The sequence below is a fragment of the Eurosta solidaginis genome, chromosome 5 (genome assembly GCF_040869045.1).
Source record: "Eurosta solidaginis isolate ZX-2024a chromosome 5, ASM4086904v1, whole genome shotgun sequence".
NCBI classification, from domain to species: Eukaryota; Metazoa; Arthropoda; class Insecta; order Diptera; family Tephritidae; genus Eurosta; species Eurosta solidaginis.
The window spans coordinates 268,686,063-268,698,109 of record NC_090323.1 but is presented as its reverse complement, the minus strand read 5'-3'; the positions used below and the strand labels follow the sequence as shown (position 1 = coordinate 268,698,109).

General features: G+C 37.1%; 1 protein-coding gene across 1 annotated transcript; it reads left to right on the top strand.

Moving 5' to 3' along the window:
* Window positions 1–4,150: 4,150 nt before the first annotated feature.
* On the top strand, window positions 4,151–4,926 carry LOC137251817 (uncharacterized). Its single transcript, XM_067786698.1, has 2 exons — window positions 4,151–4,309; window positions 4,383–4,926. The coding sequence occupies exons 1-2, from the start codon at window positions 4,295–4,297 to the stop codon at window positions 4,815–4,817; spliced, it is 450 nt and encodes a 149-aa protein (XP_067642799.1). The 5' UTR covers window positions 4,151–4,294; the 3' UTR covers window positions 4,818–4,926.
* The last annotated feature ends 7,121 nt before the right edge of the window (window positions 4,927–12,047 follow it).

Here is a 12,047-nt window from a genome sequence, read left to right as displayed (position 1 = left end):
AGCAACATAAACAATTTCGGCCCGATTTGGAACCAACGAAATAATACCAACAAAAGAATTGAGTCTAAATTGCACAAACTAGTTGAAAACTGTACAAATATACGAATTAAATCTAAAGTGGAATTTTGTATCTAGTTCAGGACTTTAAAAAGGGTAATGCAACAGGGACAATTTCTGCAGCTTGGGACATTGCTATCTTCAATTCGCCAGTTGAAACCATGTAAAAACAAGTAAGGAAGGTTAACTTCGGGTGTAACCGAACATTACATACTCAGTTGAGAGCTATGGTGACAACATAAGGGAAAATAACCACGTAGGAAAATGAACCGAGGGTAACCCTGGAATGTGTTTGTATGACATGTGTATCAAATGAAAGGCATTAAAGAGTATTTTATGAGGGAGTGGGCCATAGTTCTATAGGTGGACGCCATTTAGGGACATCGCCATAAAGGTGCATCAGGGTTGACTCTAGAATTTATTTGTACGATATGGGTATAAAATGATAGGTGTTAATGAGTATTTTAAAAGGGAGTAATCCTTAGTTCCATAGGTGGACGCCGTTTCGAGATATATCCATAAAAGTGGACCAGGGGTGACCCTAGAATTTGTTTGTACAATGCGGGTATCAAAAGAAAGGTGTTAATGGGTATTTTAAAAGGGAGTGATCCTTAGTTCCATAGGTGGACGCCGGTTCGAGATATCGCCATAAAGGTGGATTAGGGGTGACCCTAGAATTTGTTTGTATGATATCGGTATCAAATTAAAGGTATTAATGAGAGTTTTAAAAGGGAGTGGTGGTAGTTGTATATGTGAAGGCATTTTCCAGATATCGACCAAAATGTGGACCAGGGTGACCCAGAACATCATCTGTTGGATACCGCTAATTTATTTATATATGTAATACCTGCCAAGTTTTCAAGGGTTTTTTATTTCGCCCTGCAGAATTTTTTCATTTTCTTCTACTTAATATGGTAGGTGTCACAACAATTTTACAAATTTTTTTCTAAAGTTATATTTTGCGTCAATAAACCAATCCAATTACCATGTTTCATCCCTTTTTTCGTATTTGGTATAGAATTATGGCATTTTTTTTCATTTTTCGTAATTTTCGATATCGAAAAAGTGGGCGTGGTCATAGTCGGATTTCGTTAATTTTTTATACCAAGATAAAGTGAGTTCAGATAAGGACGTGAACTAAGTTCAGTAAAGATATGTCGATTTTTGCTCAAGTTATCGTGTTAACGGCCATGCGGAAGGACAGACGGACGACTGTGTATATAAACTGGGCGTGGCTTCAACCGATTTCTCCCATTTTCACAGAAAACAGTTAACGTCATAAAATCTATGCCCCTACCAAATTTCAAAAGGATTGGTAAATTTTTGTTCGACTTATGGCATTAAAAGTATCCTAGACAAACTATATGAAAAAGGGCGAAGCCACGCCCATTTTGAAATTTTCTTTTATTTTTGTATTTTGTTGCACCATATCATTACTGAAGTTGAATATTGACATAGTTTACTTATATACTGTAAAGATATTCAATTTTTTGTTAAAATTTTACTTAAAAAATTTTTTTTTTTAAAAGTGGGCGTGGTCCCTCTCTGATTTTGCTAATTTTTATTAAACATACATATAGTAATAGGAGTAACGTTCCTGCCAAATTTCATCATGATATCTTCAACGACTGCCAAATTACAGCTTGCAAAAATATTAAATTACCTTCTTTTAAAAGTGGGCGGTGCCACGCCCATTGTCCAAAATTTTACTAATTTTCTATTCTGCGTCATAAGTTCAACTCACCTACCAAGTTTCATCGCTTTATCTATCGTTGGTAATGAATTATCGCACTTTTTCAGTTTTTCGATATCGAAAAAGTGGGCGTGGTTATAGTCCGATATCGTTCATTCTAAATATCGATCTGAGATGAGTGCTCAGGAACCTACATACCAAATTTCATCAAGATACCTCAAAATTTACTCAAGTTATCGTGTTAACGGACGGACGGACGGACATGGCTCAATCAAATTTTTGTTTGATCCTTATGATTTTGATATATGGAAGTCTATATCTATCTCGATTCCTTTATACCTGTACAACCAACCGTTATCCAATCAAACTGTGAGCTCTGCTCAACTGAGTATAAAGATAGAGAGCGAACTAGCAGTGGTTTCGAATGCACTAGGAGCCCACCAGTTGTGAGCTACACATTTTCCCTATAGGGTCATTTTAATTCGTATAGCTCAGACTTAAGCACCGTTGACAACCATTTGTCCCGCTCCGTTCCCAAAACCTTCGGGTAGTGTCCTTATCGCGAAAACAATGACAACAACAACAAGAACAACAGCGGAGTGATTTTATAGCATATGCTCTGGTTTTTGATAGCGTTTTTCAGTTTGGTCGTTGCGCAAACTTCTAGTAACACTATGAACACATTGAGTCATTGTGAGTAATTTCCAGACAATCTGGTTGAATCTAACCTAACCAACTCACCAAACTTGCACCTTTTTATTCGCAACTGAAATTTGAATCAACCTGAGCACACACACACACATGTAATACATATCACCAATCCAAGTTAGGGTTTATACTTAAACTATTCTAGTTTTCATGCACTCAATTTCGTTTCCATAATTTTAAACCAACTATAACCTCAATAACGAACGATTTCCTTCCCTTCCGCATAAGGGTCAAGTACACTATACACTATACATAGAGCTACGACACAAACCGAATTTCACTTACTCGAATTATATTTCTTCTAAGAGCTGTTTTCAGTTTTCTCCTTCTCTAGATTAGTTAGGCTAATTGCCGGTGCTTTGATAAGCAAAAATTAACTCTCGACACTCTACTCTTCTATTCAGCTCAACATTAAAGTCCCGTCACATAAGCAGTTTTTCATATAGATGCGTTTAACTCAATATTTTGCATTATGAGTAGGTAGATTGCAAGTATTTTTATGGAGAACGGTAGATTGAGCGACACTGGCGCCATTTGCCATGAAAAAGTGGCGAGCTTGCAAATTTTGTTTCAAGCAAAGCATAAGAAGAAGAATTTGACATTTGCCTTGGTTAAGGGTGCTGGCACACTTTGCAAAAGAAATAATTTTTCCTACTCGTTGGTAACTTTTTTAATAATTTGATTTTAAATAATTTGATTGCATATCCCATCCATTAGATTTAGTTCGAACTTCTTTGCCAATTTGAGATATGTCACTATTTCCTACACAATTTTGAGAGTTACAGTATTTATGCCTTTTCCGAACGGAGTCTGTGAAAACCAAACTGGATGTATCACAAATCAGAATTAAAGAAGGTATTTACAATCCGCCTTAGGTAAAATAGCAGTACCGCCTTGCAAAAATCGTTGGATCATGTGGTCCACTGGAGTACTTACCATTATAGTCCACTGTAATGCAGCAATGGACCAACTCATGTTTCTACACGAACATATTGTAAGCCGATCACTACTCGTTTTTAACCATTGTAATCACTACACGATGTTTATTGGACTGTGGGTACTCCATGGATTACTCTGATGTAATGTGGAACTGGAGTATATGGTCCAGTCCTAGGACATCGCAATTTTAATTGAACCATATTTTTTGTATGAATTGTGGTTAATTTTGGAGCACTCGGTTGGTCCATAGCGAGTACTCCATACATGCATGCATGGAGTACTCGCGATTTTTGCAGGGAGATTACTCAGCATGCTTGTGGTAAGCCAGTAGTGGTAAAAAATTTACCGTTGCCTTTTTGTGTCAAGTTAATTACGAATTAATTAATTATGCCAATGCGTAGCCCATACTTGATAAAGTTCAATGACCTTTGCTTAAGTATTTTCTAATAAAAAGAATCAGATTCGAAACGCATATTTAATACTTAATATGAAAGCCGGCATATACTCGTATGCAGATCCAAATGTACATACTTATGCACATATTTACACTTATACTTGGTAAAATAAGAAACGGTTATTTAACTTAATAAATAAATATTTTAATTCTTATGTTTTTCGCGGTAGTTTATCAGCTGCAGACGTGTAAAAGCCCCCATACAAATACCCAGCTAAGTAATTGACTGCGAGTAGAAAAAATTATTGTTAAGTCCAAAGCACGGTAATCTCTACAGCACCAAAATGTGTCACGTAACAGCTACGAGAATGGACGGACGAATAGAAGGGGTAGTTGAAAGTGCTTATGATTTCGGCATATAAAAAGCATTTGAAACACCATTGTCGAAATAGTCGTCTAAGTAGTTTCGTACGCACAAAAACTCCACTACAAAAAACATCAAAATGTTACGTTTTACAGTAAGTAATAAAAATCAAATTAATTAAGTGTTCATGAGATTTATTGCATTTTTCTCTTCTTTACTCTTTGTAGTACGCTTTACTAACCGTTCTTGTTGCTGTGAATGCTGTTCCATATGGAAGCTACAACAGCCATCATGGCTATGGTGTTCCAGCTGCTACATACAGCCATCCTGTCATACACGAGAAACCAAGCGTTTTATATCACATCGACGCTCCAGCACATTGGAATTATGCTCCTTCTACACAATACGGTCCAGCTCTCTTGCCAGTCGATGCTCACCACATTTCAGGATATAGTAAGCCATCTCCTTTGATTGGTTCATCCACTCATCCAAAAGCGAAAGCTGTAGCTGCTTCTGCTAATGTGCCATTACATGCAGGCCAATACAAACTCTTGGTTGTACCCTCATACAAAGTGCCTAATATTGTCGCTCCTGAGCCAGCTCTTCACTCAGCTGGTTATGGCGCCCATTCTGCAGGTTATGCTGCTCATTCTAGCTATTAATTATGCGGCTAATTAAATATAGCAGGAACTCATCAAATGGATTCATTAAAAATGAAAACAATAAGAAAATCAAGACAAGTAAAATCCTTAATTTGCAATACGAAAACAATTGTTTTATTTTACATACTTTTTTTGAATTAGGCTTAATACTAGAATGTGGAGAAAAGTCTTTGCCAGGTTTCAAATAGTTAGCGGTAGACAAAAAACTGGTTAATTTTGTTAAGAAGAGTTCGGGACAGAAGAATTTTCAATATGGTGGGCGCTTTTTTATGACCTGGAGACCGCGCTATAGTTTAATTATATTTGTTGCTTTATAGTTGCAGAACTAATTTTTGCATTAAAATTTTATATATGGTGCACTTAAGGGCTGTACTGCGGCTGGTTGACCATCATTTAAACAAACTGCCTTAAACGGGGCTACATATCAAAGTTACCTTCCTGGATGGAAGGTAAGAGCTTTCACATAATAAATGGCGTTGAACTGAAATGACATTCATTGTTGTAGCCCCTTCCAATGATGATGTTTTCATGTCTCGCGTAACTTGGCACTATATTGATCAAGTCTTTGGTGGCTATATTCACGACGTGGATTTGACAATATTGAATACACACGTCGATGGCATAACACCACCGTTGGACCTAAAATGAAGTTCCCTCGCTGGACGCAACTGGCCTAAAAACAAAGATACGCTTTCAGCTACTTATAGAGCGATTATTTGCTTGTGTTTTCCGAGTTTAAATCAAACACACTGGACGAAACTGCAGGCCAGTCAGAACAACCCGCTCAGAACTGCCCCAAAATATTTTCTGTGACACCAGAATATCATCATCTTTACAATGAGGGGAAGGGAGTGGGGGTGACGAATACTCCCCATTAAAGAGAGAAACAAAATGCTAAAAAACAGTTTTTAATAAAAACTCAGAAACTTGGGCATCCTAACAGATATTGGCCACGCCTCCGAAGATATACAGGGCATCTCCCCAGGAACAACGAAGAGACCAAGCAAGGAAGCTCCCAGTAGAAGAGGAGACCTCCCAGGGACTCGTGCATCACTCTGGCACGTCTTCGATATGGATACTGTAGTAGATTAAACTCTAGATAATCTACCCCGACACATGAAGTGTTTGTCCTGTTCTTAAGGACACTCCTAAGTTTTGCATCAAATTGTACGAGTATACGTCCAGCGTAGTTTTAGGGAGCTAAATTTTAGTTTCTGTACAAGCAACATTTCCCATCTAAGATGCGATTGCATACTACCCATAGAACGAAAACGAAAATTTTCAGTGGCTGCTTCTAAATGCGATAGTTCTGCGATAGTTCGGAACTTGTGCGATTCGCTGCAGGGTTCGTAACATTAGCAACTATTGCAAAAAATCGCGCTTTGTATAGCGATATTTTCTTGAAAAAAAAAAAACGAACATTTATCGTATTATATGAGCATAAAAAAGAGATGGCTAGAGAGCAATATATAGTTTGTTTATTTTCTCCAAGCATAAACGATTGCATGCTGGGACCTCTTGTTGTAAAGTTAAACAATTTAATGAAACATGTTACTCTGTCTCGGGTGGGCATATATCATTTTATGGTTTGAATTAGGAAAATCGGCCGAGTATATCGGCACCTTTGCTCTAAGCAAGTAAGGGTCTTCAACTACATATAGAGCAAAGATAAAGAAGAAAAGATTACAAGGTTGTAGACCATGGAATCCTCTATAAGTTCTGTGTGGAGAATTTTCATGACGTAACAACTTTAGATTTTTCTAAATATGGAATTTTTTTAAACGGTTTTATTTAGGTTGACTTGACAGGCAGGCTGCATGCACGGCCGTTGTGAACGAATCTTGTAATTAAAATTTAAGTAACTTCCCGATAAGCTACAAGCTTGAAACTTGGATCGTAGTTCAGAACCCGATGACAATGCAATAATAAGAAAAAAATCGCCGCTAGGTGGCGCAAGGATCGAGATATTCACAAAAATCGTATTTGTTGTCCGATTTGATTTGGTCGTTATTTGGAACACATAATACATACATGAATAGAAAGCGACCTATGATGCCCGATTTGGCTCATATTTGGAACAAATATTGCATACAGTCCGGTAGAAGTGGCATCAAAATATTTTGGAGTTGGGGGACGGACAAGAATACGTGGCGCAGAGTCGAGTAAAGTCTTTGGAAGGATTATGTATTGAGGACTTAGATTGTAACAAATTGTCAGGAAAGAGTCCTTGTAATAATGAGTCACTAAATGAACTAAATAGAATGAGAAATAATAGGCAATTAAATAACGACTAAAAACTTGAAAATAAAATAATAAAAAAAATTTTTAAGTTAAACGGTTTTATTGAAAACAATACTTACATGAAATAATAATAATACGAAAAGCTAGAAAATAATTAGGTAGGTCCTAGGTACTAGTCATCACACTCCTTATCAATCTATGGCGTTGATCAGACAAATAAAAGCGTTGGACGCGTCATATTTCTATTGATAGTCATAAGTAAAACCAACTGAACCTTAATCAGGTTATGCTACGCCTAACATTTTTAGAAATTTCACGCGCCCAACGCTTTTATTTAATTGTCTGATCAACGCCATAGATTGATAAGGAGTGTGATGACTAGTACCTAGGACCTACCTAATTATTTTCTAGCTTTTCGTATTATTATTACTTCATGTAAGTATTGTTTTCAATAAAACCGTTTAACTTAAAATTTTTTTTAAAATTATTTTATTTTATTATAGACTCTAAAATGAGTCTAACTACAAAATTTGATCGAATTTGCTTCTTTAATAACTGTTGTACGATCTTAATAAGGTTTACAATTTAAATTTGCACTTCGTTCCTGAGTATTTTTTGAATAACTGAAGAAAATAGTAAAACTAATAACTAGCGGAATTAGAATCATGTAGTTAATTAAGGTACTTGCAATGGTGTACCCGCATATGAAGAAAGGTTTTATGAAATCTAATGTTGTTGAGCTTCGTAAACCACTAGTCTTGCTAAAATTGACCAAAATTATTTATAAAACTTATTTCAGCCGTTCCAATTCTTGGATATTACGCTTTTAAATTTTGTAATAACTTCCAGGTGGTAAGTGTAATTGGAGGTCCATCCAATTAAAATTTATTTATGCAGCGATTTGAGGCTGAAGCTCTATGCACTGATGAGGCTGCCCGCAATCTTTATCAAATGCCCCTTCAACCCACTGCTCCACAGGAGGTAAATTAATTTTCTAGTGAATCTTCGAAACACCGCTCCCAGCACTGCTACAATTTATCTTCTTATGTCCTCAGAACACCATCTACACAGTGAGTCGAAAGTACTTCCCATAAGGGAGAGAAATGAACTAACAGTTTCTGTTGAATACCCGATGCCCAGGCTGCATCCTAAAAGCCGTCTGATTGAAGAGGCCGTGCTTTCCAGAGAATTTTGGAGTCATCTCCTCAAGCATTATGAAAAAATACGGCCATATGTAGAAGAAAAGCATAATAAGGTCCTCAGTATTATCAACATCGGACTTCTATAACTAGCAGTAAAGAAAAACAACTTCCCCAGGGAGATGCGCGTCACTCTAGCTAACTTCGATATGGATACTGTAATAGGTTAAACTCTTACCTATCCAGAAACAATCTCGACATATAAAATATATCTATGTCCTGCTTGTATCGTGTCTCCACATGACACCAACCATCTCTTCAATCGCACTGTGCAACCCTGTAAAGGGAAAGTTGAAAAGAGCAAGATAAAAATTGGAAAGAAGCTCGGCTCGCGCCTTGCATTTTGTTTTATACTGAGTTGAGCAGAGCTCACAGAGTATATTAACTTTGATTGGATAACGGTCGGTTGTACAGGTATAAAGGAATCGAGATAGATATAGACTTCCATATATCAAAATCATCAGAATCGAAAACAAATTTGATTGAGCCATGTCCGTCCGTCCGTCCGTCCGTCCGTCCGTTGACACGATAACTTGAGTAAATTTTGAGGTATCTTGATGAAATTTGGAATGTAGGTTCCTGAGCACTCATCTCAGATCGCTATTTAAAATGAACAATATCGGACTATAACCACGCCCACTTTTTCGATATCGAAAATTTCGAAAAACCGAAAAAGTGCGATAATTCATTACCAAAGACGAATAAAGCGATGAAACTTGCTAGGTGAGTTAAGCTTATGACGCAGAATAGAAAATTAGTAAAATTTTGGACAATGGGCGTGGCACCGCCCACTTTTAAAAGAAGGTAATTTAAAATTTTTCCAAACTGTAATTTGGCAGTCGTTGAAGATATCATGATGAAATTTGGCAGAAACGTTACTCCTAATACTATATGTACGCTTAATAAAAATTAGCAAAATCGGAGAACGACCACGCCCACTTTTAAAAAATTTTGTTTTTAAAGTCAAATTTTAACAAAAAATTTAATATCTTTACAGTATACAAGTAAATTATGTCAACATTCAACTCCAGTAATGATATGGTGCAACAAAACGCAAAAATAAAAGAAAATTTCAAAATGGGCGTGGCTGCGCCCTTTTTCAATTAATTCGTTTAGAATACTTTTAATGCCATAAGTTGAACAAAAATTTACCAATCCTTGTGAAATTTGGCGAAATCGGTTAAAGCCACGCCCAGTTTTTATACACAGTCGACCGTCTGTCCTCCCGCTCAGCCGTCAACACGATAACTTGAGCAAAAATCGATATATCTTTACTAAACTCAGTTCACGTACTTATCTGAACTCACGTTGTATTGGTATAAAAAGTGGCCGAAATCGGACTATGACCACGCCCACTTTTTCGATATCGAAAATTACGAAAAACGAAAAAAATGCCATAATTCTATACCAAATACGAAAAAAGGGATGAAACATGGTATTTGGATTAGTTTATTGACGCAAAATATAACTGTAGAAAAAACTATGTAGAATGGCTGTGACACCTACCATATTAAGTAGAATGAAATGAAAAAGTTCTGCAGGGCGAAATAAAAAACCCTTGAAATCTTGGCAGGAATACTGTTCGTGGTATTATATATATAAATAAATTAGAGTTATCCAACAGATGATGTTCTGAGTCACCCTGGTCCACATTTTGGTCGATATCTGGATAACGCCTTCACATATACAACTACCACCACTCCCTTTTAAAAGCCTCATTAATACCTTTAATTTGATACCCATATCGTACAAACACATTCTAGAGTCACCCCTGGTCCACCTTTATGGCGATATCTCGAAAAGGCGTCCACCTATAGAACTAAGCCTCACGCCCTTTTAAAATACTCATTAACACCTTTCATTTGATACCCATATCGTACAAACATATTCTAGAGTCACCCCTGGTCCACCTTTATAGCTATATCTCGAGAAGGCGTCCACCTATAGAGCTAAGGCCCACTCCCTTTTAAAATACGCATTAATACATTTCTAGAGTCACCCATGGTCCACCTTTATGACGATATCTCGAAAAGGCGTCCACCTATAGAACTAAGGCCCACTCCCTTTTAAAATGTTCCTTAACCCCTTTCATATGATACCCATATCATACAAACAAATTCTAGGGTCACCTCTGGTCCACCTTTATGGCGATGTCTCGAAACGGCGTCCACCTATGGAAATAAGGATCACTCGCTTTTAAAATACTCATTAACACCTTTCATTTGCTACCCTCGTACAAACAAATTCTAGAGTCAACCCTGATCCACGTTTATGGCGATATTCCGAAAAGGCGACCACCTATAGTACTATGGCCCACTCCCTCATAAAATACTCTTTAATACCTTTCATTTGATAGACATGTCGTACAAACACATTCCAGGGCTACCCTCGGTTCATTTTCCTACATGGTTATTTTCCCTCATGTTGCCACCATAGCTCTCAACTGAATATGTAATTTTCGGTTACACCCGAACTTAACCTTCCTTACTTGTTATTATTTATTTCTGCCTGAAGTATAGCGGAATGGCATTGGTATCGATAACTTGAAGATCGGCCCATAGATAACAGCTCTCATTACTTACTTACTTACTTAATTGGCGCTTAACCGTCTAAACGGTTATGGCCGTCCAACAAGGCGCGCCAGTCGCTCCTTCGCTCCGCCAACAGCTCTCATTACCGTCATCAAATTTCGATCCTTCCGTGAACCAGATCTCTGAGTTAGGATCAGTATGTGGGTTCTCTGTTTCTCAAAGAGTTCTATAAACAACGAATAACTCAAAGTTCAGTGAGATTCTGAGCGTTGTGGCCATGAAGTTGCAATATGAAATTGCCTATGCAGTTTCTTATTACCCACATTTGCCCTGTCTTGTTTCCAATTTTTATCTCAGCACTATTTTTAAAGTCCTAAATCATCAAGTACTGCCTCTTTATCCATTATAATGAGGAATGGAGGTATTCCCACTAAGGTAGTAAGTGCCTCAGCAGACGACGTTCTCATCGTACCCGTTATGCCACTACAAACAAATCGATGCAGTGTGCTTAATTTTGTTCTTGCTCTTCTTTGCGTGGTCTTCGTCTACCAAACTAATAAAGAATAGGTTGGCTTCAAAGCAGAATTTAATGTCCAGTATACTATTCCAGATGATAACAACCATGTTTTGCCATTAAAGCGAGAACAAGAACGGTCTTGTGGTTTTTGTGCCACCCGGCGATGGTTTTCTTCTACGGCTAGAGTGCACTAGAACAGTTTTGTTAGGATTGATAGATATACCACACCACTTTTCTATGATGCACAGGTCTCTTTACGTGCGATTGGATATTGTCTCCAATAGAAATAAATAAAATAAATATTCGAAGCGATTTACCTGCGTGGCCGAGCTTCCTTCAAATTAAAAAGGAGCTCCACGCAAATTGAAGCTCGGCCTAAATCTCCTCTAAGGCAAATCATGTCAAATAAAATTTTCTGTTTAAAGTTCAACGTTCGCATTACAGTCAATTTTCAGATGTACTAGAACTAGTACCCAAACGTCATATATTCATATCCGGTGAAGGATTGTCAATCGGAAGCCATCCTCCAAACCTATTGCATGAGTTTTACGGGTTTTAAAACTTAAATAAATATATAAACACCGATTTCGATTCTCTTAGATATTTTTTTCAGAACTACATAAGCCTTTCATATATTCAAATTTTCATTGAAACATAGAAGCCGCCTTTTGAATTAAATTGATTGGACTTTAAATAAAATAACGCATTATTTAATCTTTCTACTCGTTTACTATGTTCAAAA